Source organism: Tenrec ecaudatus, chromosome 14 (assembly GCF_050624435.1).
Source record: "Tenrec ecaudatus isolate mTenEca1 chromosome 14, mTenEca1.hap1, whole genome shotgun sequence".
NCBI lineage: Eukaryota > Metazoa > Chordata > Mammalia > Afrosoricida > Tenrecidae > Tenrec > Tenrec ecaudatus.
In genome coordinates, this window is record NC_134543.1 from 55,752,234 (window position 1) to 55,780,231 (window position 27,998).

Below are 27,998 nucleotides of genomic sequence, written 5' to 3' on the forward strand. Positions count from 1 at the left end.
ATTCCTTGGGGTCAAATCCCCCTATTAAATACATTTATTGCAAACATCTTAGACATAAAAATAGGTTCTCTATGCCATTCACATGCACATTAAAATTAAAAAGCTGCAAACTACAAAAATGCACATAGTTATACAAATGATACCACTGTGATGTTACAGAATTGCTGTCCATGCAAGGTAATCAGAGGCCTCATGAGACCTTAAGATCCCGAAGTGTTATTACTACCAAATCTCTGATTAACACTGTGAAGTAAGTGTTTTGGAAGGCAGCTCCATGAGTTGGCTAATAGTTCTTTAAAACAAGTAACTGCTTCTAAGCTTAGCCTGAAAGTGGACAGGAAAAAGAAATATAATTTCATTTATAGTTCAGAAGTACATTCACTTAAGTTACCCCTCCCTCCAAGAAGAAAACATAACTATTGCCCTTAAATAATCCACAACTAAAAGTTATTTACCTTACAAGAGATTTTGGCTGAACTAAAAATGTAAGTATTTCATTACTGTGTGCCTGAAAGACAGATTTAAAGAACACATAAAGCAAATGCTATAAAATAAGTTTCAGTAATATTACAAAGTATCCTTTTACACAGGAAACTATACTTACAGCTCTATGGTGGACAAGCAAATTGTTGGCACACCCACCAAAAACAATTACTTCTCCTTCATCACTGGCACAGGCTGTATGCCATAATCTACATTTAAAACAAAAACAAAGTTTGAAGAAAATCAAACTGAGCATTTACACAAATGGGCAAGAGCTCTTTTTAGAGAGCAGACCAAAGCATCGTAGCATAAAACATCCTCAAAATAGCAAAAGCTACCCAAAAAATGCAGGGTGGGTTTTTACTAGAATGCTCTGTTTTCTAGGTCTTTTTTTTGAGTGATCTATGTTTTGTTTAGGTCAAACCAACTGTCTTACACAAAACATGAGGTATGCTAAACCCCACACCAAACTTACTGCTATCCATTTGATTCTGACTCAGCAGCCCAGTAAGACAGGAATAGAACTGTTCCTGTGGGTTTCCAAGACCATCTGTTGGTCTTGCCAGGAGTAGAAAACCGCTGCCACCCTCTTCCTGGAGCAGTTAGTGATTTGAACTATCGATCTTGCTGTTAGCAGCCTAACGCAGAACCACCAGCCAGGGGTTCTACTGAAAGCCCCGTTTACATGAAAGTTGCTGAAAACCTGACAGTTTTATGGAGGGAACATTATGTAGCAGAGACGGCCTCCTGGTGGCATGACTTAACATAGGTTTTTAGTTTGAGGAGGGAAAAAAAGCCAGATAACTTCTAAATGTGCTCTGAATGTATTTTTAGTCAAAACAAAATCATCAACTTAGGGACAAATATTTTAAGACATATTTCTTCTGGATTAGTTCTAAATAAACTCAATACAGCATTATTATAAATTCAACAGAAAATATCTAATATATCCATGTGCATTCTCGATAGTTTTTAAAACTTGCCTACTTTCCCAGTTCCTTTATAAGAAATGACAAACCTTGATATAGCTCAACTCAGGTAAAGATTGTGGTTTTATGGTGAAAGGCACAACCATATTTTAGCCTTATTTTTCACACAGAGATGGAAAAGCATTTGATAATAACGTTGGGTTTTGTGACCTTAAAACTTTCTTCTTTATTATAACAATGTATTTAATGCAGCCCCAAGACCCTCAATTCTTATCAGCATTGCATCTCTAATGTTCATGTTAATTTAGAGTAAGAATTACCTCTTCAATGATTCATACCTTGGTTTTTCAGTGTAGGGATGATTAAACTGTATCCATTCATTTTTACTGATACAGTAAGTCCAGGCATCACCTGGTCAAAACAAAGGAATTTTAAAAACTTAAGAAATAAAGTATAGTTTTTCTATCAAGGTGAAATTAAGATTTAAAGGGGACAGCTTTTGCAGGAAAGGTAATCAGATTGTGAGTACATTATTAATGTTTATAGGATCAAAACTAATAGCAAACCTTTCAGCCAACTCTAACCTTCTAGTACATCTAAAGTACCTTTTTCCAGCTATTAATTTATCATGATTTCATTATATTATTAAAAAGACTTACTTAATGGCTGTTTATCAGTGGTAAATCCTCCAAAGAGAAAAAGATGATCTGAAGAAACTGGTGTTAATGAGTGCCAAGATCTACCAACTGGGCATATGCCTTGTGGAATTCTGAAAATAACAGCTACATTACAATATCTGTGTTTAAAAGCAGCTACTATATTTAATGCAGAGAAATACTAGTTAAAGTTCTCTCAAAATCTTTTGGGAATTGATGACAGACTTTATAAAGGCTTCTTGGTGTTAACAAAGATATGTGTTATACTGAATGATTCTCTTTGGATGCAGTCAACTTCAGACCATTTCCACAATCATAAGCATATTCTATGCCCCAGCTAAACAAGTAATAGGAATCAGAAATATAAAATGAAGATACAATTTTTAAGGATCGATCCTGGAGATGTTAAATACATCGAGAAAATTTAAGTATTACCATATGTGTATGTATACACACACTAATAGAAAATAGGACAAAAAATTTTTGCATGTAACTTTTCTAAAATACATCTAAAGTGATACCTACAATTCATTCCACTCCCATGAATCCAGATTAAGATAGTGAAGGTCATTCATTCTAGCATCCTAAAAAAGGATACTCAGAGTTATCATTTGAATCATTCAAAAGCAAGTCATGGACACTGTTAGAACACTTACACGGTATCTGCCTCCAAACACAAAGCCTTTGTTTCCAACAGTTGCACAGGCATGGGCAGCACGAGGTGAAGGTACTTTACCCTATCAAAAACCGTAACAACAGTATAATTGATTTTTTTTATAAATGGAGGGAAATACCAGAAATAAATGTCATTCCCCAAATATGCAAGGCACCTGAATTTTTAAGCTGAAGCAGTCTTATCAACATGGTACAAACACTACCAAAACCTAAGGTTTTAATTATTTCTGAGATCTATTACTGAAGGAGCTGGCTAATATAACCTAGTGCTGCTCTGTTTTACATAGTAGCACATTATGAGTGGGCTTCAAAAATTTTTGGAAAAAATGGAGTAAAGTATAATGGAATTTTTTCACAAACTTTTTAAAGTCCTGTCTCATATAATAAGAGGTTAAAATCTGTTAGGTCATTTCTTCCAAGTGGTGGCTACATATTGGGTTGCAATCCACACGGTCTGCAGCTGCTTCTTGGGAGAAAGTAGGGCTTTTCTACTCTAGGAAAGTTACAGTCTCGGACATTCACAGGGGCAGTTCTACCCTGTCTATAGAGTCGGCCTCAACTTCATGCCAGTGAGTGAGTTAGGCCATTAGTTTAATTATAAACAATAGCAACTACTATTTAAAATTTAGCTCTTTAAGGAGGAGCTCTTTAAACATTAAGCTTTTTTTTTTTTTGGTCTGGAACTCCTAAAAAATTGAAAACTATGGATTGTCTCTCCACACAAAAAAAAATGACCCATCAATTTCATATCGCCTCCCAGTTCTGATAATCAAACCAATTGCTATGCAACTCTTGGCAACTCCATGTGAATCAGAACTGTGCTCTGAAGGGTCAATCACAAGAACCCAGCCTTTCTGTTAAGATGTTTCTGGGTGGACTGCAACCAACAGTCTTTTGGAGAGCAGCTCCCTGGCCATCTGCATCATCCACGGAGCTCTTCCAGTTCTGATACCATTCTTCCTCTAGGGCAACGTTCTCAACCTGCGGGTCGAACGACCCTTTCATAGGGGTTGCCCGATTCATAAAAGTAGCAAAATGACAGTTAAGAGTAGCAATGAAAATAATTTTATGGTGGGGGGGTGGGGGTCACCACAAGATGAACTGTATGAATGGGTAGCAGCATTAGGAAGGTGGAGAAGCACTACTTTAGGTAGCCTTGCCTTAAGGATCCTTCAGTAACTCACAGTAGTTAGAGGCTGGGTCCAAATGAATGTTTCAGTGTCTAAAATATGTACATGATCATTCCATCCTCTTGGATGACTTGAATTCTAGAAAAGATAAGGAAGACTGTAAAATTATATATAATTGTGATTTATTAACAAGGCAAACTGAACCCTGACAGAAGTAAAAATTCCATACTACAGTAGACCATATGTAATTATGAAATTTCACTTACCCAAAAAGATGTTTCATCAAATTCAAAAGTTCCTAGGACTTTCTCTTCAGGTAAGTATCCATACCCTCCAAAAAATATTAGCCTATTTGATTTTTTTTTTAAAAAGAAAAAAAGATTTGTCATATGCTAAAGACAGGTATATGAAAATAATTATCAAATGTCTACGTTTTTTATTTTGTACTTTTGCCTTAGGTGATGTTAGTGTTTTCATGTATTAATTCACTTAATCCTCAAAACAGTTGAAGTGTATTCTATGGTTACAATGCTTATTGGCTAAAACACTTTCCACATACAAACCCTAAAATGCTGCTAACTCACTTGTTTTTATATATCCAGACACCAAGTTTGTCCTTTGATGATGGAGGAATTCCTTGGCAGTCGATTCTTTCCCACTGTAACACTCTGTCTGTAGGTCTTGAATCCAACATATAGAACTGTCAGAGGTAATTTCAGTTAGATGTGGTTATGGTTATGTGAAAGCAAGTCAACTTTGGCATGTACTTTTCTGAGTCACAAAAAGAATGCCATACTTCGTGCTACTGAAAGTATGAATTGCAGACTGGCCGCCAGCCGTTACTGGTCTGAATCTAGAAAAGGAGCTTGTGCCAGAATGTAGATTGTCACCAAGACTTTTTAGCTGAAGGAAGCAGCAACATATTGGTACATCCTGGCACAAGCTCCTTATTTCTTGCTCTGAACAGGATAGCATCACCCAAACCTAGATTTAGCAAATTTCACCATCAAGTTCATTAACAAGTCTACAAAGGTAAGTTAAAGGTACTGCTACACAATCATAGACCACCCAAAAAAGATGCCACTCACAGCAACCCTATGGGACAGAGCAGAACTGTTCCTTTGGGTTTCTGAGATTCATGTTTTACAGGAACAGAAAGCCTATTTCTGCAGAGCGACTGGTGGGTTCAAATCTCATTCAGCAACTTGATGCATAACCCACTATGCTATCAAGGCTCTTACAAATCATAGAAACCTTATTAAATACAAATCAAAACATGTAGCTATTGTTTCTCAACATCCTAGGCCTACACACTTATACAGGCTGTTTCCATCTCTAACCTTCCCCAAAATGGCTGCCGCCTTTTATTTACACCATGTCAAAACAGCAGTTTTGGCATCTTCGAGGGACTCCAACTGTTTAAATTTTAAGAAAATTTCAAGTTTTGGGGAACCAAAAAAGTCTGAAGGGGCAAGATCAGGGGACTAAAGATTCCCAACAAAATTCTTTTAGGACAGTTCTTGCTGTCCTTGAAGGATTAACAAGTACTTTGGAACACCCACCCACCCACACACCCACACACACACCCCCCCCCAAAATCTCTAACTCTGAGCTCACCCAACATATCCCCTTGGAAGCCATTGTTTTGATTGGACTTTATTGAAAGCACTAATGAGACTAAGACAAATGTATTATTGAGAATATTAATCTGTAGCCATTCATTAATTGCAAACACAGTAAAACACATTTTGCTTGGAACAAACCTCTGCATATATGTACTGAAGCCCTAGTAACAATACTTGCCTACTTAACTCTAAAAGCTAAGGACAACTATTTAAAAGATTAAATATTAGTGTCCTTCAAAGAAGTCAGATCCTGGTAATCTTTTTACTACATTTAGAGTCAGGGTTTGAAACCATCTCAGAAACAGGTTCTACCTATACCAAACCATTTGACATTACATTAAAAAAAGATTTCTGCATCTCGATAGCTCTTTTAGCTACCTCTTCCAAGTGTTTACTTCAATCCAAGCATTACCTCTTAGGTGAAGCTTTCCCTTATTTCACTGCCCATTCTACCACAAGGTTAGGGATTCCATTTAAAATTCAACAGTACTTACTGTAAACTCTGCCCCCTCTTATTATGCTGCTGCAACTACTTATGTGTCCTACAATGTGAGCTCCTAGACCTGGGACTGTCTCACTCATCATTGTGTATCCAATGTCCAACCAACCAAGTGTTCAGCAGGTAAGATACTGAGTAGCCAAATAAATTATCAATCTAATGAGCGCCTTTCTGAATGACTTCATCTGTCTCTTACCTGACTAGAACAACAGACATTTTCCTATTTGGAAAACAAAGCAATCTATGGCTCTATTACAACAAAAACCTACAGCCACTGAAAGGATTGCAACCCAGAGTGGCCCTATATATATAAGCTTTCTGAGGCTGTACTATCTTTATGGGAACAGAGAGCCTCATCTTTCTTCCAAGTAGTGACGGGTGGGTGGAAGAATCAACCTTGCAGCTAACAGTTCACTGCTTACCTGAGAGGGTCACCAGGGCTCTGATGGCACCATTAAAAAAAGCACCAAAAACACTCACTGTAAATGACTTCATTCTGATTCATAGCAACCCTGTAAGATCGCTAACTGTCCATCCACATAGATGAACGCAAGGCTGTAATCACTGTGGGAGCAGAAAGTTCACCTTGCCCCAGGCAGCAGCCAGGGATTCACATAGCTGGCGCTGGGCAGCCCAGCTCATACCCCCCGATGCCACCAGGGCACAGGAATACAGCACAGGGGATTATATGTTAGCTTATCATTACAACTCTCCAGGTGGTGGACTCTTCAATTTTACCCTTCACAGAATATGCTGTCTGTGATGTTCTTGCTTAATTTGTTTACTAATATTTATCTTGCAAGATTGTTAGAGATCAGACAGCTGCAAAGAATACAACCTAACAATTATTTACCTACAGTTGTTACCCACAAAAGTTTACAAAAAACCTAGGTAAATATAAACTAGTAAACAAAGTGCCAAAAGTTATGTCCATGACATAATATAAAAAGAAAATACATAACTCTTTAACTAGGACAAGAATAAGTATGGGGCTAATCTTAGAAATCTGAGGTGACTTGAAAAACTAATAAAATTACCATGAGCTGTAATCGTTAGGAACACTAACCTTATTCGTGTTGCCTCTGGAATGGTGTCCTCCAAACAAGTATATCACCCTGTCGACACACACAGCACAGCTACCGGACATAGAGGGAGGGACATCACCTTCGGTGTTCATTTTCTTCCTGAAGAGAAACAATTGCCAATTTTATAAATTTCTCCAAAAGGAAGAGATGTAAAATTTATTCATTTCATTTCTTCTACCCCAACAAAGAAAACAAAATCTGAGGGCTAGATAATACCAAAGGAGCCCTGGTGGTGTAGCTACTGAGTAACCCCAAGGATGAGGATTTAACCCCACCCACTACTCTACCGGAATAAGAATGAACTTTCTGCTTCCAAAAAGTGTTACAGACTTGGCAAACCCAACCAGAGCAGGTCCACTCTGTCATACAATGTTGCCATGAGTCAAAACTGACCTGATGGCAGTGAATTTGGTTTTGAATGACTTTTAGATCCTCTCTAGGTCTCTTCCAGTTCTAAATTAATTCACTGAAAGAGGACTTTAACCTCTACTCTCCCATATGATGAGCAATGCCAGGTGCTCCTCCACGTGTGCAGAAGGAGAGGTTTGGAAAGTCTACGAACCTTATTTGAAATCATCTAGGTACACAACCACTTTATATTTGACGAAGTAGCTGGCTTTGTATTTACATGACCATAAATAATTTCAACTGTTTTTCCAAAAGGAAAACTAGTCAATATCCCAGGCATGGCAGGTTAATTCAATAGATGCTTTCATCCAACCACATTTTAGCTATTCAAGTCAGATTCAGCTCGATGTAATATAATAGACTAGGCTCAAGTTTTTCTTTCAATTTTGTAGGTAAGTTGGGGCAGGTATACATGGTTCTGATGGCATAGCAGGTTATGCACTGCGCTTCTAGTTCACGGCCAGCAGTTCAAAACCACTAGCCAATGACAAAGAAAAAGATTGCTCCTTTAGATTTAGAGCCTCAGAAACCTTATGGGGGCATTTCTACTCTGTTTCTAGGGTCACTGTGAGTTGGAATGCACTTGATAGCAATGTCAGTGCAAGAAATGGCTCAAAGCCGTTTAGTAATTAGAAAGCTGCATATAAAGCAAAGCTGAACGTGATAAAAGCATTGTTGCCAACAGAGGTTTAAAAGTGGAGTTAAACTTACATAACAGTAAAAGGACTTCCAACAAAAATAGCAGTCAAGACAGACACTACAGAAACCCTGTACAAGAATGGAAGAAAGACAATACAAAGAAAAAACCCGGATCCTTGAATCTCTAAAGAAAAGTGAGCTGGACCCATATATAAACAATGAATAAACCACCTAACCAATTCTCGATGTTCCTGGGCTTTAAGACCGTACAGTAGTAGATAGGGCAATTGTAACCAGGACTGAACCAGCAGGGCTCCCACGTACACAGAGGGGTCACAGACCCACATATCCATCCAATGGATTGTTGCTACCAAATTCAGCATGGAGCATTTATCTTTATTCCTTTTGGTAAACAAATGGAACAAGCTAGTGGGCCAGGCCTATACTACGCTCCTGTCTTGGCACCTATTGCCAAAAGCCTGGGGCTACCAGAACAGACATGTCCCCACCTTGAAACTTTCTAAGTCTGCAGAGCAGTGCTAAAGGGGAGTGAAGGCAAGTGCCTAGACACTTCCGAGCCAACTTGCCACTTTTTAAAAGACAAAAAAAGCACCGGAGGAAAGCCTGATACAGCCGTGGCTTTAAAAAAGAAAAGCCCTAATAGCGGAGCAGTGCTAGACAGACAAGAATCACACATTTGTGTGTTCTGGGTCTGCAGCTAAGTTGGCAGTACACTGGGGCTTCCAGGACTGGCTTGAGCCACCCCCCACCCCTTTTTCAGCTGCTAGCTGTTGCCTAAAGTCATTTTTATTTTCGTTTTGGGTTTTTTTTTTCATTACATAAACTTTATTGGATTGGATCAAAGCGTAACAGACAAGTCTAAAGGAATCATCTAGACTTGCTGGACAGCTCTTAGAGCTTACTCATCATCCTGCTGAACGGTTCCTTTTTCAGAAACATAGATACCATCCAAAAACTTTCGCATATCCTTGTTTTTAACTTGTGGCTTCTGAATTAAATCAGCTGAATTTGATACAAGCTCAATGTCGTTTCCTTCAAGAAATAACTCATCTTTCTGGGCTTAAGAAACAGACAGGCAACACCTGTCCTCATGCGAACCCTCCAGATGTATTTTTCACCCAAGAAGTTACGGATTTCAACAAGAGACCCATTCTCCTGAATAACCACGTTGATGGGGAAGTGGGCTCACACAGACCTCATCTTGTATCGGAAGCCCAGTGTCACACCCTTGATCATGATCTGTACATGACTACAGATGGTGTGGACTGTAGCCAGTTCCTTTCTGTTTCCCCACCATTTGTCAACTTGAAGCCTCGTCTTCTTCCCAAGGAGGCTGAGTTCTATGTTGATGTGATTGTAGTTCCTCCACAGGGTTCCTTTGGGGCCCTTCAGGATGACTGTGTGCCCCTTCAGGGAAATGTCCACATTCTCTGGAATGTCAACAGTCTGGTTGCTGAGAATGGTCTTCATTCTCACAATAGATGTGGCAAAAAGTAGTTTCTTATTTTTTTATATTTTGCTTTTTTTGTGGTCTTGTATGCATGTTTGTTTGCTGGTTTGTTCTTATGTTTTCTGCTGTTGTGGGTTTGTCTTAGAAAAAAAAATTAAATCATTCCTGTCTTCCTTCGCCTGATGGAGACAAGTTGTCCCTTCCATGACCTCACCCCACTCCCCAGCCCCACCAAACAGCTGAACCTAGTAGACAAGGGCCACTCAATCCAGCACCATCTGACCAACAAGGAAAAGCCGAATTTAAACCATCCCAATGTCTCACAGAGAAAATTATAGTTCATACGAAGAAACAAGACAGAATCACACAAACAAATGACCAATATGTGAAACCAAAAGACACCCCCTGAGGAAGAAAAGACACTGGAACTACCAGAAAATGAATTAAGAATTAAGGCTCTTTCAACAGATTGAGAAAAAAGATTGAGAGCATTACAGAAAAAAATCGAAGGGGAAAAAAACAACTATGAAAGAACTCGTGAAAAAAGATCTGTGACAAAATAAAAATTAGAAGCCATACAAACCAGCAAATAGATGCACCTCTTCTTAGTATGTTTAAACTACTGAATAGTATGATACATGAATTATATTTAAATAAAATTGTTAAAATTAAAACTATCGAATAGAAATTCAGAAGATAAATATTAAGGTATTAGAAATAAACAATACATTGAAAGAACAAAGCAGTAGAATTGGCTAAATGTTAAGTCAAATTAGGGAGCTTGAAAACAATCAACAACTATAAATGGAATAATCCATACTTTTTTTTTAATCTGAAGAAAGCCTAGGAAATAAGTGAGACACTTCTGAGAGGAATTACGTAAGTATGATAGAAATTCCAGAATAGTGGAAACAAACAAATAAAAAACATACAAAATTGTTCAAGACCTGCTGGAAGATAATTTCCCCACCATCAAAAAAGAAGGAAAAATAAACATCTAGTTGGGCTGCTAATCACCAGGTTAGCAGTTCAAAAACACCAGTGGCTTAACAGGAGACAGCTGAAGCTTTCTACTCCTGTAAGAGTTATAGTAGTCTCGGACATTCACAGGAGCAATTTTACCATATTTTATATTGTCACTAAAAACGTCAGCATCCACTTGACAGCAGTGAGTGAGTTAAGAAGCTCAAAGAACTCCAAACACAAGAAATTCCAAAGGAAACTTCCAAGGCACAACAAATCACACTTTCCAAAATCACAGGCTAGGTAAGAATTCTACGAGCAGTTCAGGGAAAATAAAGAGTTACCTACGAAGGGAAAATTACAACACTAAACTTGTTTTCCAGCAGAAACCACACAATCAAGAAGGCAATGGGATGACATGTAAAACTTAGAAAGAAAAAACTGCCAATTAAGAAGCTTTTATGCAGCAAAATTATCCATCAAATATGAGGGGAGAAATAAGGAAATTTCCAGCCAGGGAGAAATTTAATGACTTGGTAAAAACAAGGCAAATCTTACAAAAGTGACTAAGGAGAGTTCTTTGGATAGAGCAACAAAAACTAACATTAACCTGAGATCAACACACAAGAGAACACTACTCAGAAGCCGGCCCAATCACCTTAGTAAAAAAATAAAACAATCTTAGAAGACTGACAATAAGGAGTCAGATACCAATCACAATGAAGACAATTAAATGGAGGAAATAATGTAGATATAAAACATTTGAACAGAAAGGAAGTCATGTAGATTTCTAGGGCGAATAGACTCTTCTATACCTACTCTTATATCAATAACTCTGAATTTAAATGCACGAATCAAAAGACAGAGCATAACAGAATGGTTAACAAAACAGGACCCATTAATGTGCTGCTTACAAGAAACACACCTGTGGTAAGTTACAATTTCATGTCAACTTGATAAATAGGTTATAAGGGTGGAGTTCAGCCTGTGAATCCGGTCACAGCATGACTGATGCCTGCTTGTGGGTGTGGCCTTTTTTTTTTTCCTTGTATTTTTGTGAACAATCTTGCCTTATTTTGTAGTTCTTTATAGGGGAGAAGGGGCTTGTTGAAGGCCTTCAGAGGTAAGTTAGCCATTTGTATGTCAATTGGCTGATATCCTGTAGCTATTTTTACCCAACTAAAGAATTAAATAGACAGCTACCTATTTAAATGCGCTTTTAAAGCCAATCAGATGGTGGATATAGCAAAGCCATTGAAAAAGATTAGCCAAAGAGGGAACATTGCTGTGGACGTGATTCCAACTCACGATGGCCGCATGTACGCCACCGTCGCCACCGTCGGGTTTGGCCTTTTCATGAGCATTCTGGGAGTTTCCTCTTTCGCCCTGGAGGTGGGACACACACACTCTACTACATCTTCCTGTTGAGAAGCCACATAGAGCCCTGGAGATGCGTCCACTGCCATTGGATCAACAGGACTTTCCATTCACCAGCTGCCTATCTTTCTGCATCTTCAGCATCATTCGTGTGCTTCATGAGTGTGAGGTGGAATTTATAGACTAGTATTGGACATGTGGGCTAATATGAGACTTATGGATTTGAACTGGACTAGACTGTTATCTTAATGTACAATTACGCTTTAATATAAAGCTCTCTCACACACACACACACACACACACACACACGAGTGTCTCTGGATTTGTTTCTCTAATCAACCCGTTCTAACACACCTGAGACACAAAGGCAAAAATAGACTAAAAATCAAAGAGTGGTAAAAATTATTTCCAGCTAATAGCAATTATTTTAAAAGTGGGAGTGACATTACTAACTTCAGAAAGAATAGACTTCGAGGCAAAATCCACCATCAGAGACAAAGATCATTACATATGATCAAAGGGTTAAAGGAACAAGAACACATAAGCATAATAATTATCTATGTCCTCAAAGAAAGACTTTCAAAATACATTAATCAAATGCTATGGATTTGAAGAGGGAAATGGAGACTACAGTAACAGTGGGAGAAAGACTGGGCTTTCTACTCCCGTGAAGAGTTACAGTCTCACAAGCCCACAGGAGCAGTTCTACCCTTCCCTGTCCAGTCATTAGGAGTCTGCATTGACTACATGGCACTGAGTTTGCGTTTTGGTTTTGTTTCAAAACACCATATCGAGGAAGGGAAGAACAACTGGCAATAAACTCAACAAAGACACAGAAAAAGGAAACAGCACAATCAACTTGACCCTTAGACACATATAGAACACGACACCCAACAAACTAATATACATTTTTCCTAGCACGCATGGAACATTTTCCAAAACAGACCCTATATTAGATTATGAAAAAAGCTTTAATAAATGTTAAAGCACTGAGATTTTTACAAATTATTTTCTCAGATCACAATACTATAAAACTGGAAATCGCCAACATGAAAATCACGGGTGGGGGGGATCAAATACATGGTAATTTAACACTACCCCGCTTGTAAAACACTAGGTAAGAGAAGATCTAAGAAATAAAATTTTAAAAGTCACTGAAATAAGAATGAAAATACAACATACAAAAACCAATGGGATAAAGCTACAACACCCACAGGATAATTCATAGCAATAAATTCACACATGAAAAAAAGAAAGAACCCAAATTAACCGTAACCCATTATCTCCAAGAAGTAGACCATGAACAGCAAAATATGCCCTAAGGAACTAGATGAAAAAAAAAATGAAATTAGTTTTAAAAAATAGCATGAATAGGAAATTAAATGAGTGACATATTAGAACCGACTCAGGATAACACACTATACTATTTTTTTTCCGCACAGCCCCAAACAACTTTGAGCACAGTCCAACACACTATACTTTGATGAAGATCTGTACTCTAGCAAATTTGAAAATATAGAGCAAATTTCTAAAAGCACTAAACACAAACAGAAAAACTTAACAGACATATAACCAAAGAAGAAATAAATCAGGTCTTTAAAACATTCCCAACAAGAAAAATTTCCAAGACTAGATGGTTTCATCTGGTAAGACTACTATAGTAGTTATATAATTTCGTGTGTACGTAATAAAGTGTAGAGGTGAAGTCTAGCCTGTCAATCAGGTCACAGCCTGATGGTTCCCCCTTGTGGGTGAGCCTTCTGATAGGAAGGTCCTAGGAACCGCCCCTCTCTCTGCCTTCACCTTTATGGAGAGCCATGCTGAGGCCCTGGAGATGTGTACACCACTATTGGAACCACAAGACATTGCACCCACCAGCCCGTGATCTTCCTGCATTTGGCATCATTATTTGTGGTTGGGTGAGTCTGAAGAGGGATTTATGGACTAGTATCAGACTTTTGGATTTGATCTGGACTGGGATGTTTTCCTAATATACAATTACATATTGATATAAAGCTCTTTCTTATACATATGAGTGTCTCTGGACTTGTTTCTCTAATCAACCTAGCCTAACACAACTACCAAACTAAAAGGTGATACCACTCCTTCTTGAACTACTCCAGAACACAGGAAAAAAACAGCAAACTCTCAAATTTATTTTATGAAGTGAGCACAACTCTAAAATCAAAATCATGCAGATATCACCAGAATAGACAATTATATACAAATTGCCTTTATAAACTAAGATTAAAAAAATTTAACGGAGCTAATGAGTACAGAAAGATGAAAATGTTCTAAAACTGATTGTGGTGATGATTGCACAAGTCTTTTTAACATGAGCAAACCATTGATTTAGGAGATGTGATGTATATGTCACTAAAACTGCTATGATAACAAAAATCTTAACAAATTCCTAGCTAGCAGAATCCAACAAAATATCTAAAAATATATGATCAAGTGGGTTTCATACCAGGTATGCAAGAGTGGTTCAACATTAGAAAAACAGTCAATGTAATCTACCATATATATAAAATAAGGGAAAAACTCAACATCTTATCAGTCAATGCAGAAAAGGCATTGACAAAATCCAACATCCATTCCTAATAAAAACACTGTACTAAACAGGAATAGAAGGGAAATTCCTCAACACAATAAAGTGCGTATGTGCACAAACAACGACCAATCTCTCATTCAATGGGTAGAAACTAAAAACATTCTTCCTATAAACATTCCTCTTACAAACAGGAAACATAAAAGGATGCCCCTGTAGCATCACTAAATCTTAAAGATACTGGAAACATAAAGAAATGAAAGGCATGTGGTGAAGAAAACTGATGGTGCCCGGCTGTCAAAAGATATAGTGTCTGGGGTCTTAAAGGCTTGAAGATAAACAAGCAGCCATCTAGCTCAGAAGCAACAAAGCCCACATGGAAGAACACATCACACTGTGTGATCACATGGTTCTGAAGGGATCAGTTATCAGGCATCAAAAAACAAAAAATCTTATCATTGGGTGCACACCTCCATGATACGATCGCTGAGGATAAACGGGTGCATAAGCAAATGTGGTGAAGAAAGCTGATGGTACCCAGCTATCAAAAGATATAGTGTCTGGGGTCTTAAAGCCTTGAAGGTAAATAAGCGGCCATCTAGCTCAGAAGAAACAAAGCCCACATGGAAGAAGCACACCAGCCTGTGCCATCACGAGGTGTCGATCTTACCATTAGTGAATGAAGGGGAAAGTGCAGACTGGAGAACCAACGGGTGCTGATGAAGGAGGAGGAGGAGAGAATGGAACACATCCTGGCCCACCAGGCCTTGAGGACGATGGCCCCAATGATGCCCCTCACTGACCCATAGCTCTACAGAGGACACCGTAGACAGTGTGGGAATTGCACCCAATCTGATCCTGCCACACAGAGGCAAAACACTAAGGAGGTGGGGGGCAACAGAACAGCAAGGGAATGGAGCGGCGAGATAACCAGGGAATGCAGAAGGTGGACTTTGGGGCCAGGGCGTGGTACCCCAACAGACTGAATTGGAAAACACTCCTAAAGGCCAACAAATGATTCTTGAACTAGCCACAAGATTTTCTTTCATGTTGTTTTGGGTTTATTTTTGTCATTGGCTTGTTGTTTTGTTGTATATTTTTGCTTGGTTTTCCTCTGTCTTGTTTTTGTGCATGTTATTATCTCCACAGGCCTGTCTAAATAAGATAGACTGGATGTTTCTCTGGAGGAGAAAACGGGACCAACAGTTCAGGGGGGAGATGGAGGAGAAAACGGGACCAACAGTTCCGGGGGGAAATGGGAGAGGGGGAGGTGGGGGCTAAGGAAGCGGTGTTAACCAACCCATGGACAAGGGAACAAGTGATCCAAATCGGTGGTGAGGAGGGTGTAGGAGGCCTGGTAGGGCGTGATCAAGGGTAATGTAACCAAGAGGAATAATGGAAACCCAAATGAAGACTGAGCATGATAGTGGGACAAGAGGAAAGTCAAAGGAAATAGAGAAAAGAACTAGGAGGCAAAGGGTATTTACAGAGGTCTAAATAAAGGCATATATGTATGCAAATATATGTATATATGAGGATGGGGAAATAGATCTATGTGCAAATATTTATAGGTTTAGTATTAAGGTAGCAGAAGAGCATTGGGCCTCCACTCAAGTACTCCCTCAATGCAAGAATACTTTCTATTAAATTGGCATTCTATGAGGCACACCTTCCCGACACAAACTGAAGACAAAGCGGGTGAATAAGCAAATGTGGTGAAGAAAGTTGATGGTGCCCGGCTATCAAAAGATATAGCGTCTTGGGTCTTAAGACTTGAAGGTAAACAAGCAGCCATCTAGCTCAGAAGCAACAAAACCCACAGGGAAGAAGCACACCAGCCTGTGCAATCACGAGGTGTTGAAGGGATCAGGTATCAGAACAAAAAAATCTTATAGTGAATGAGAGGGGGAGTGCAGAGTGGAGACCCAAAACCCATTTGTAGGCCACTGGACATCCCCTTACAGAAGGGTCTCAGGAAGGAGACGAGCTAGTCAGGGTGCAATGTAGCCACGATGAAACATACAACTTTCCTCTAGTTCCTAAATGCTTCCTCCTCCTCCACTATCATGACCCCAATTCTACCTTACAAATCTGGCTAGACCAGAGGATGTACACTGGTACAGATAGGAACTGGAAACACAGGGAATCCAGGATGGATGATCCCTTCAGGACCAGTGGTGTGAGTGGCAATACTGTGAGGGTGGGTTGGAAAGGGGGAACCAATTACAAGGATCTACACGTGACCTCCTCCCTGGGGGGATGGACAACAGGAAAGTGGGTGAAGGGAGACGTTGGACAGGGCAAGATATGACAAAATAGTAATTTATAAATTATCAAGGGTTCATGAGGGAAGGGGGAGCAGGGAGGGAGGGGAAAAAATGAGGAGCTGATGCCAGGGGCTTACATGGAGAGCAAATGTTTTGAGCATGAGGGCAATGAATGTACAAATATGCTTTACACAATTGATGGATGTATGGATTGTGATAAGAGTTGTATGAGTTCCTAATAAAATGATTTTTAAAAATACAAATGCTAAACGGGGTACAGAGAGATCAGAACCCTCATATACTGCTGCTGGTGTTGCCATAAATCCATCCAATTGCAGTGGGAAGTGGTATGGTTATTGGGTATATATACACCAAGTAGTACGGTCATAATGTAAGAGAAATACTCTATGACCCAGCAATCATGTGACTTGGTACATGCCCACAGCAGTTTCCCAAAGTGGATGGCACCACCCCCTGGGGGCTCTAAAATGATCGTGGGGTTGGTGCAAAAGTAGATAGCTACACTTTATCTTGGATTATGGGTTATAACACAAAAGTTTAAAATTTTAACTGAGTCATATTTTTCTGAAAAGCAAGCAGTAGGCCAAGTAAACTTGAGACTATGCCCTACAGAAATCAGGAACATATGAAGAATTTATATGCTCACCCATGTTCATTGTAGCACTATTCACATAGCAAGAACATGGATACCACCTTAGTGCCCATTGGTGGGAGAATAGATAAACTTTGGTATATACACCCAACTGAACAATACCATTGCTATCAAATGATGATGAAACTACGAAGACCTCATCATATGCATGGATTTGGAGGGCATTGTGTTGAATTAAGTTAGTCAATCACAAAAGGGCAAATATTTTATGAAACCAGTGTTAGTATGACAGGGAAGTCAATATACTACAAGAGGGAGATGGGGGGGGGGGGAATGAGGAGGGTAGAAAAGGGAAAGCCATGGGCAGATCTGTTAAATTATTGAATGCAAAATGATGATACGTAAACAAGCACCCACATAATTCACAACAAAAATGCAACCCCAAAACCAAAGGGTAATTAAAAGTTGGAAGTTTATAACCCAGAGTCTACCAAATACAAAGAATGCACACTATATGGCAGATGCTCTGTGGAACGTTGTACACGTAATAGCAATAACTCATTTTGTTTATCTAAAAATTAATCTGAATCAAAAACACTTAAAAACCTAAGATTCAGAATATGAATAATATAGTCAAAGTCTTGTGCTCCTACTATCAGACACATTATCATTTTATCTTTGTTAAGATTGCAGTTTTAGTATCATGGGGCTGAATTATAAATAAATAGAATTGCCTCTTAAGTTTATTTTGAGATAATTTTATTAGGGGCTCTTTCAGCTCTTAAAGCAATCCATACATCAAGTGTATCCAGCGTATTTATACATATGTTGCCTTCATCATTTTCTAAACATTTACTTTCTCTTTGAGACCTTGGTATCAGCTCCTCTTTTTTCCCTCCTTCCCCCACCCTCGTGAACCCTTGATAAATTATAAATGATTATTATTTTGTTCTGGACTGTGTGCGTCGAGAGCTCTAATCTTTACCAGTGTACATGCTCTGGTCTTACGAGGTAGCATTGGGGTCATGATAGTTGAGGGGAGGAAGCATTAAAGAACTAGAGGAATGTTGTTTTATTGGTGCTACACTGCACCCTGGCTGGCCTGTCTCTCCCTTGGGACCCTTCTGTGAGGAGATGTCCAATTGTCTACAGAGGGGCTTTGGGTGTCCACTCTGATCCCCTCATTCACATTGATATGATTGGTTTTTTCGGGTCTTTTGATACCTGATTCCTGATCCTGTCGACACCACGTGATCACAGACAGGTGTGCTTCTTCCATGTGGGCTTTGTTGCTTCCCAGCTAGATGGTCATTTGTTTATCTTCAAGCCTGTAAGACCCCCTGGCGCGCTATCTTTTAATAGGCAAGCACCATCAGCTTTCTTCACCACATGTGCTTATGCACACATTTTGTCATCAGCAGTTGTGTTGGAAAAGGTGAGCATCACAGAATGCTAGCTTGTTAGAACAAAGTGTTCTTGCAGTGAGGGAATACTTAAGTAAAGGCCCAATGTCCGTCTGCTACCTAATACTTAACGTATAAATATATATAGATCTATGTCCCTATTCTTATACATATTTACATATGTATGTGCCTGTATTTACACCTCTATAAATGTCTTTTGTCTCCTAGTTCTTTCCTCTATTTCCTTTCACCTTCCTTTTGTCCCACTATCATGTTCAGACTTCATTCGGCTCTCAGTAATTCCTCTCGGTTACATCAAACTTGGTCAAGCCCCATAATTATCTTTTTAAAGGAATACTATTATAAATATCTAAATCTCTTTAAAAAGATTAGCAATCTGTAAAGAGTTGTGCAGAAATTTTAATTTTGGAATTCACTCTAATAGAATACCAGTTTTATTTTTTACAGATACAACCTAGAAATTATTCTCTCATTGAAGAGTGCATAAAACATGACTTATATCTTAATTATATATATGAAACATTTATTATATTTCTATTCCAAGATCTGATAAATCTACCACTTATATTACCATAATATTTGAAGTTACAGAGTTCTGAATAGAAATTTCTTCAAAAGCCACAAGGACCTAATAACCAAACTACTTCTAAGAAACAATAAGCAAATTAAGGATGCTAATTTATCAATCTTCTGACAGTCTGCTGTACTGTGGTGGCTTGCACATTGCTGTGGCATGGGAAGTTATGCCACCAATAGTTCAAATACCAACAACTTCATCAAAGGTAGACAGGTTTCTGTGGGGCTTCCAGATTATGACGAGTAGGCAGAGGTGTGCCACCTCTGAGAGTATAGCAGAACACCGCCTGGTATCACGCTGATGCACAGGACCAGGCAGTGTTTCTTTCTGCTGTTCTTAACTACAGCACCCAACAACAACATAGTAGCTAAGCTAAGCTGGCAGAACACTGTTTAGTATCATTATTTAAAGAATTTCTATACATTAGAATATGTTTTACAAAGTAGAGTTTCCCCCCAGTTACCATCTTCCAGTCTCCATGTTGTAGATCCATAGTTCTTCTCTAGGTAGATAAAAGTCATATAATCCTCTGACTTGATTGCTCTAAGAATAAAAAAATAGCAAATATTAAAACAAAAAAGGTACTTTAAAGTATTGTAGGGTTGTTTTTTTAAATTTTTCCCATACCCCCACCAAAAAACAAACAAACAACATTTTATTGGGAGCTAATACAGAACATTGCATATCTTAACTTATTGACAAGGAGCCTTGGTGGCATAGTGGGTTATGCACCGAGTGGCTAACTGCAAAGTCAGCAGTTCTAAATCTCCAATTGCTCCAAGGAAGAAAGATGAGGTTTTCCGCTCCCATAAAGATTGAGTCGCGGCGACATTGACTCTGCAGCTCCGGGACATGGACATATCTGATCAGAGCACATGGGAGCAGATGAAGGGGCAGGAGGAGAGAGTGGAACACAGCCTGGCCCACCAGGCCGTGAGGATGATGTTCCTGAGTAGAGCAGCCAGTCCACAGAGAGAACAACATGGCTGGCCCCACTATGAGAAATGATGCCCCTCAGTGACTAAGGGCGATACAGGGGACTGCACCAGCGACACAGTGTGGGAATTGCACCTGACCTGATCCCACCACACCGAGGCAAAGCACTGGGGGAGTGCAGCGGAACAGCAAGGGAATGGAGTGGCAAGGTCCCCAGGGAATGCTTAAAGTGGACTTTGGGGCCAGGGCATGGTGCCCCAACAGACTGGACTGGAAAACGCTCCTAAGGGCCAGCAAACGATCCGTGAACTAACTACAAGCTTTTCTCTTGGGAAGTGTTTAGTGTCTCCACAGGTCTGTCTGAATAGGACAGGCTGGATGAACTATCTGGAGGAAAAACAACGGGACCGACAGTTCCGGGGGGACTTGGGGTGGGGATTGGGGGGGGGGTTAGGAAGTGGTGTTAACAAACACAGGGACAAGGGAACAACATGGGACCCCAAAGGTAGAGAGGGGGGAGTGGCAGGTCTGGTGGGGAATGATCAAGGGTAAGGTTGCGTAGAGAAAAGGTATAATCTAGTCCAGGTGGCAACGAAGCATGGTAGTAGGGCAGGAGGAAAGTCAAGGGAGATGGAGGAAAGAGCTAGGAGTCAAAGGGCATTTATGGAGGTCTAGACAAAGACATGTACATGCAAATATATATAGGAGGATGGGGAAATAGATCGATATGTCTATATTTATAGGTTAAGTATTAAGGTGGCGGAAGGACCTTGGGCCTCTACTCAAAACACTCCCTCAATGCATGAGTACTTTCTTTTATTAAATTGGAACTCTATGATGCTCACTCTCCCGACACAACGGCTGGAGCCAAAGTGGGTGAACAAGTAAATGTGGTGAAGAAAGCTGATGGTGCCCGGCTATCAAAAGAGATAGTGACTGGGGTCTTAAAGACATGAAGATAAACAAGCGGCCATCTAGCTCAGAAGCAACAAAGTCCACATGGAAGAACACACCAGCCTGTGTGATCGAGTGGTCCCGAAGGGATCAATTATCAGGCATCAAAGAACAAAAAAATCATATCATTGACTGCACACCTCCATGATAGGATCGCTGAAGACAAATGGGTGCATAAGCAAATGTGGTGAAGAAAGCTGATGATGCCCGGCTATCAAAAGAGATAGTGTCTGGGGTCTTAAAGGCTTGAAGGTGAACAAGTGGCCATCTAGTTCAGAAGCAAAAAAGCCCACATGGAAGAAGCACACCGGCCAGTGCGATCACGTGGTGCCAAAGGAACCAGGTATAAAGGCATCATGCAAAAAAAAAAAAAGATATATGTGGGTATATGTATATGTATATGTGTGTGTATGTATGTGTGTATACACACACACACACACACACACACACACATACCATATTGAATGAAGGGGGAAGTGCAGAGTGGCGACCCAAGGCCCAAGTGTCAGCCAATGGAGATCCCCTCACAGAGGGGTTCAGGAGAGGAGATGGGTCAATGAGGGTGCGAGGTAGTACCGATGAAGAACACAGCTTTCCCCCAGATCCTGGATGCTTCCTCCCCCCAACTACCATGATCCGAATTTTACCTTGCAGGGCTGGATAGGGAAGAGGTTGTACACTGGTACATATGAGGGCTGGAGGCACAGGGAATCCAGGGTGGATGATACCTTCAGGACCAAGGGTGTGAGGGGAGATGCTGGGAGAGTGTAGGGCGACTGGGTTGGAAAGGGAGAACTGATTATAAGGATCCACATGTGACCTCCTCCCTGGGAGAGGGACGGCATAGAAGGGGGGGGGGGAGACGCCGGATAGGGCAAAATATGACAAAATAACGATGTATAAATTACCAAGGGTACATGAGGGAGGGGGGAGCGGGACGGGAGGGGGAAAAAAAAGGAGGACCTGATGCAAAGGGCTTAAGTGGAGAGCAAATGCTTTGAGAATGATTGGGGCAGGGAATGTATGGATATGATTTATACAATTGAAGTATGTATATGTATGGATTGTGATAAGAGTTGTATGAGTCCCTAATAAAATGTAAAAAGAGGAAAAAAAAAAAGATTGAGTCACGGAAACCCATGGGATGCTCTATTCTGCCCTGTCGGGTCGCTATGAGTCACAGCCAACTCGATGGCAGTGCATTTGGATAGTAACTTATCTGAGATACTAATCAATTATGAAAAAGTAAGTCGAGGGAGGGGGGAAAAAAAAAAGAGGACCTGATGCAAAGGGCTTAAGTGGAGAGCAAATGCTTTGAGAATGATTGGGGCAGGGAATGTATGGATGTGCTTTATACAATTGATGTATGTATATGTATGGATTGTGATAAGAGCTGTATGAGCCCCTAATAAAATGTAAAAAAAGAAAAGAGGAGAAAAAAAAGAAAATGATTAGGGAAAAGAATGTACAGATGTGCTTTATACAATTGATGTATGTATATGTATGGACTGTGTTAAGAGTTGTATGAGCCCCTAATAAATTGTTTTAAAAATATTTTTTAAAAAAAGAAAAAAGTCATGTCAAATGCACAATCCTCCCACCACATACCACACATGCAAGGCAAAACTTAATAGAGAGCTCTTCACGTACAGTTTGATCCGGCAACTGCAACGGAGCAGGAAAGTAAAAGCCCCGTGGGAACCTCTAAAGCCACTTTATCCTGAGAAAGGCAATGCACTAACTTCAGCTGAGGAAGCTCAGACAGAACATCAGGCTAAAGAAGGTTTACACTTTTTTCTGTCTGCAAGATGGCTGCTTCCTACGCAGAGTTGGAGAGCGGCTTAGGCTTCCTCACACAGGAATGATGGACGCTGTGGCGCTCAGCAGCCCCACTGAGGAAAAGAGCAGTCAGCGGAGCCTCAGCCCTGCACCGGCTGCAACCCAGAGGGTGCCAAGCACAGGGAGGGTCCTGGGGGCCCAGGCCAATGTGGGCAGTCGCAGTGAGGCTGCCAGTGCTGATGCTGGGACCCCCGACGCACCAGGTGCCGGCCCCAAGTCCTGGCAGGTGCCTCCGCCAGCCTGAGGTCCAGGAGCAGACACCGAGGGTCAACTGTCCAGAGAAAGTGATCATCTGCCTAGACCTCTAAGAAGAAATGTCCCTGCCCCAACTGGAGTCAGCCAACGTCTCCCAGAAGATGATCGAGATGTTCGTTCAGACCAAACACAAGATCTGAAAGAGCCATGAGTTCGCCCTGGTGCTGGTGAACAAGGACACGGCCTGTCAGGCCTGACCTCTGACCCCCAAGAACTGTGCAGCTGGTCTACAACCTGGAGACTGCCTCCTGCTCCACTTTCACCCTGGAAGGCTTCTTCAGCCTCATCCAGAAGACAGAGCTGCCTGTCACTGACAACATGCAGACGATCCTGCCCACACAAGTGGTCCGCACCACCCTCGTCTACAGGTGGCCCTGCTGCCAGCCCCAGTTCTCCCTGACAGAGCCCATGAAGAAAATGTTCCAGTGCCCCTACTTCAACGTGGTGTACATCCACAACGGCAATGGCGAGGAGGAGGAGATGAGCTGGAAGGACATGCTTGCTTTCATGGGCAGCCTAGACACCAAGAGCACATGTTACAAGTGTGAGGCAGCGCTGGCCCACTAGCCCTGGAGCTCCCCAAGGGCATGGCCAAGCGGTAGCACACTCACCGCAGCAGCCCTGCCAGAGCCACACATCCTACAGCCTGCTGTCTGAGCCTACCCGAGTCCCTCAGCTTCCCTGTAGGGCCGGTTGTCAGAGTTGGTGATCGGAGAGGGAGGTATTCCAGAAGACACCTAAGGTCATTCAGGAGGCCCTAGAAGGAAACCCAGCATTCCAGGAAGTACCTTAGCGGCTTTGGGCACCCACCTTCCATGTTCCCCAACTGATACCCCATTTCCAATTGATGTCCATTGTAAACTTGGTTTTCCCCACACCATTTTGCCACAAAATAAAAATTTGAGAATTAAAAAAAAAAGGTTTACAATGAAAATGCCTGTACCATGCTAGTAATGTATGGCTTTCTAGGCAGTATTTCCTTCACCTGTCTATTCTTTACTTAACAGGAAAAAGGGTGGAACTGACTTCTCTCTTTTCATAATGCAAATACATCCATAAGCAAAATTTACCAGTTCTGCACTGTAGTGCTGTTAGGTAAACACAAGGTCTGCAGTTCAAACCTAACAAACTCTGAGGGAGAAAGATGAGGTTGTCTGCCCCCATAAAGACTTACAGCCCAGGAAACCCTATACAGGGTTGCTGGCATTGTGGTTATGAATTGGGCTGTGATCCACAATGCCATCAGTTCAAAACACAGCTGCTCCAAGGGAGAAAGACAGGGCTTTCTACTCCCATAAAAAGCCTCAATAGTGCCTCTGGCAGATTCTCCCTAGTCACAGACGAGGGACTTGAACAGCTTGACTACCAGAGATTGTAAAACCGGTCAGAGTGAGTCAAGCTATGGTATAACATAGTTGGTTAGCTGACCTCTCTTGACACAGCCTAAATTTGCTTTAGGCTCAAATACACCTCAATTGTTCCAAGACAGAAATTTCTTTGACTTTTAAAATATTGTTGGTGATCTTTTATTTTTGGTCTTTTAAATAATTTTTATATTATCGTTTTCTTCTGTTTCTTTTATTTTATTGCTTCTGTTAGGTCTCACAGTTTAAGGAGCACAGAAGTGGATGCATAGAGACAATAACTGATAGAACAGTTTATCAGGAGCTGGGGGCAGGGAAGGAATTGTGGAGCAATCAGTGGATGTGGGACAGGGAAGATGGGGACTGGTTTTGCCACCATAACAATGCACCTGCTCATGCAACCATCTCAGTGTGCCAATTTTTGGCAAAAAACAGCATGCAGCTTTTGCCCCATGCACCTGACCTCACTCTATGAAACTTCTTTTTGTTTCTTCGAATGCAGAGGAGCATGAAAGGACAGTGATTTGACAATATAGAAGAGGTGAGAAAAAAATGAGGTAGATGCTGTCATGCAAACAGATTAGTTTGAAAATGTTTCCAAGAATGTTATCGCAAAAAAAAAAATGTTATCGCAGATTTGACAAGTGACTAGAATCCCTTGAAGGTGATAGGGTTTAGTAAAAACTCACACACTTACCTTGGGGAAAATCCACTTGGGGGGTACTCCCTCATACATGTAATAAGTTTTGAGTTGGAGAATGTTTTATGTATAGCTTTGCCAAAATTGAAGAAAAAGTTATATAAATAAGGAGGGGGGGTGGTGAAAATGTACGAAAATTGACAGTGGTAAAGATTGTACAACTCTTCTTGATATGGTTGAACTATTGAATTGTAAGATGTGTAAAGTGCCAATAAAACTGTTAAAAATGTAAAATGTAAAACTGTTAAAAATGTAAAGTGATAAAAAATGTTAGTCTCAAACTCACATGGGCAGTTCTACCTAAATGTTCTATAGGGTTGCTTTGAGTAGCCATCAATGATGGCAGTGAGTTTGGGTTTTTTAGGGCTTGGTTGGAACCAACTCAAAGAGTGAGTTTGCTGGGTTTAACATGCAGACACAGCTTACCAGAGCTGGGCTGAGGATTGTTTTATTTAATTCTCAAAACCCCAAAAGTATGTTTTAGAAGTTAAGTATTTTACCCAATGCTACTTAGCCAGGATTCCAGCCTCCTTTCCTCCAATTTAATATGCAATAATGGCCTGATCAACAACCGAATGGGTGCCAGCAGTTGTACCACCAGGTGCTCCATGCTCCCCAGAAGACGGGGTTTTCTATTCCCATAAATAATCTTGGAAACTCACAGGGGCAGGTATACCCTGTCCTATAGGGTCGCTATGAGTTCACGGGGATTGCGATAGCAGTAAGTTGTACATTTCTTTAAATAAACTGAGCAGTTAGCCACTTAAGCATTTTCTTTCCCATGACTCCAAACTTCAAAAAAGGGCCACGTGAAAAATAGTTGAAAGGCTCAGCTTAGTCCAGGGAGAGAAACTCAATTTCATGTAAAAAGTCAAGGTTTAATGCTGTCAAACACTCCCCTTCCTTTGCCTACTCAGGGTCCTAATCAAAGTGTGAAGAGCCATCTACCCTGGGAACCACCAAACACCATGCTTCTCCCAGCTTCAGCCTCAGCATCTGGACTTACATAACTGCCTTTGACAAGCAACAGAAATCTTCCGCAGTAACAACCCTCCTCCACAGAAAAGCCCATTCTTTTAGTACTGCTGATTTTTACATATTAGGAGTAGTTTAAACTCAAGTGTGATTGGCTAAGAGACTGACCTTTTGGAGGGGGATTTACATTTCCATCAGGATGGTCACCTACCTGTTCCCTTCCACCTACCAAGTACTTTCCTCTAGTTACTAGAGTCTAGTACTTCATTAGGCGCTGAGGAAAACACTGGTAAATTCATTAGGAAGATCCTCAACTTAGGGTGGGACTGACACTGGGGACCAAACAATTAAGGGTGTAAGTATCAAGGTTTCCTTCTGCCTTACTAGAGAGTCCTTACAACTCCCCAAGCTTGTATGCTAAGGCACCCAACAGCAGCAGCAGCAAAACTAAAGGGAGCAGGGTTTAAATAAGGGCACCTGGGTAGGATTCTCCTAAGACAAAGAGGACAATTGGCTCTAAACTGGCAACTGACTGATTGCAAGAATGGTCGAAGACCTAGACTGTAATCATAGTAACTGCTGGCCTTTTTGCCTTCAGGTGGAGCCTGTCCCTTAAATTCCTTAACCTGGGTTTCTTTTGAAAATGCCAGGCCCTGTTCAACTCGGAGTAAAGACAGAAAGGCCCAACGGCCAAACAGTCGTCTGATGGCGGTCTACAGATGATTCCTCCAGCCTGGCGGGATCTCAGGGATTTTCCTTCACCTTGGCCACCCGCAATAAGGGGCACCGACTCATAGCAGCCCTGCGCGAAGGGGTAGAACCTCCCTAGGCTGTCCGAGAATCCATGTCCACGCAGCCCACCGACGCACGGTTTCCCCCTGGGCGGGGGGGGGGGTCTTGGAGTGCAGCAGATAAGGTGCAGAGTGACGCCACCCAACCGTCACCTCGGACACACACCTGAACGCCTTTTCCATTAAAAAGACTAAAAGTGTCGTGTTCACGCACCGCCCAGCCGTTTCACCCCCAAATCACACCCCTCGGACGTTGAGCCGGCGCGCCGGCCGCCGCGAACAGGGTGGGGACGACGCGCCACCTGGCTCCGAGCGAGGGCAGCGGGCAGGCGGCCGCGGGGGCTGGGGCGTCCCAATCCCGCGGCGGCACGGCCCGGCAGAGCCGCGGGGGCGAGCGCGACGGGCACGCGCACGCGCCGGCCGGCGGCAGGGCCCGTGCCGCGGCCTCACTGACCTTGTAGCCGCCCCACACGAACATGTGGCGCCCGTCGCTGACGGCGATGTGGCCGCTGCGCTCGGCCGGGCAGGCGAGCTCCGAGGACTCGTAGCTCTCGAGCAAGTCGTCCGCCCGGAGGTCCTCGTTGCCATCAGCCATCTTGAGGCTGCACTTTTCGTTCACAATTCCCGCACGACAAAGAGAGAGACAAAGGGGGGGAAATGAAATGCAAAGCCCAACGAGGCGAGGAAAAGGCGGCGGCGGGGAAAGTGCGCGGCGCTCGCGTCCTGCGTCCTCCGCCCTCCCCTCCGCCGGCGCTCAGCCGACGGGCCGCAGTCTCGGGCACCGACCGGGGCGGCGACGCGGCTCCGAGGGG

General features: G+C 41.6%; 1 protein-coding gene and 2 pseudogenes across 1 annotated transcript; 1 reads left to right on the forward strand and 2 right to left on the reverse strand.

Annotated features, from left to right (window-relative positions):
* Position 1: 1 nt before the first annotated feature.
* Positions 2 to 27,995, reverse strand: KLHDC2 (kelch domain containing 2). Its single transcript, XM_075531172.1, has 13 exons — positions 27,641 to 27,995; positions 19,836 to 19,915; positions 7,064 to 7,181; positions 4,458 to 4,573; positions 4,140 to 4,221; positions 3,928 to 4,011; positions 2,725 to 2,805; positions 2,594 to 2,652; positions 2,072 to 2,181; positions 1,751 to 1,823; positions 605 to 692; positions 456 to 508; positions 2 to 324 (listed from the first exon to the last, which is right to left on the reverse strand). Exons 1-13 carry the CDS (start codon positions 27,779 to 27,781, stop codon positions 201 to 203), a joined length of 1,209 nt encoding a protein of 402 aa, XP_075387287.1. The 5' UTR covers positions 27,782 to 27,995; the 3' UTR covers positions 2 to 200.
* LOC142426260 (large ribosomal subunit protein uL6 pseudogene) lies at positions 8,712 to 9,620 on the reverse strand (annotated as a pseudogene).
* LOC142426080 (BRISC and BRCA1-A complex member 1-like) lies at positions 22,454 to 24,071 on the forward strand (annotated as a pseudogene).
* Positions 27,996 to 27,998: the final 3 nt, after the last annotated feature.

Coding starts and splice junctions, on each gene's coding strand:
- KLHDC2 (XM_075531172.1), bottom strand. CDS start 27,781: ATGGCTGATGGCAACGAGGACCTCCGGGCGGACGACTTGCTCGAGAGC. Junction 19,916..27,640: donor TCGTGTGGGGCGGCTACAAG/GTCAGTGAGGCC, acceptor TTTTATTCTTAG/AGCAATCAAGTCAGAGGATT. Junction 4,222..4,457: donor GTCTGGATATATAAAAACAA/GTGAGTTAGCAG, acceptor AAAATCAAATAG/GCTAATATTTTTTGGAGGGT.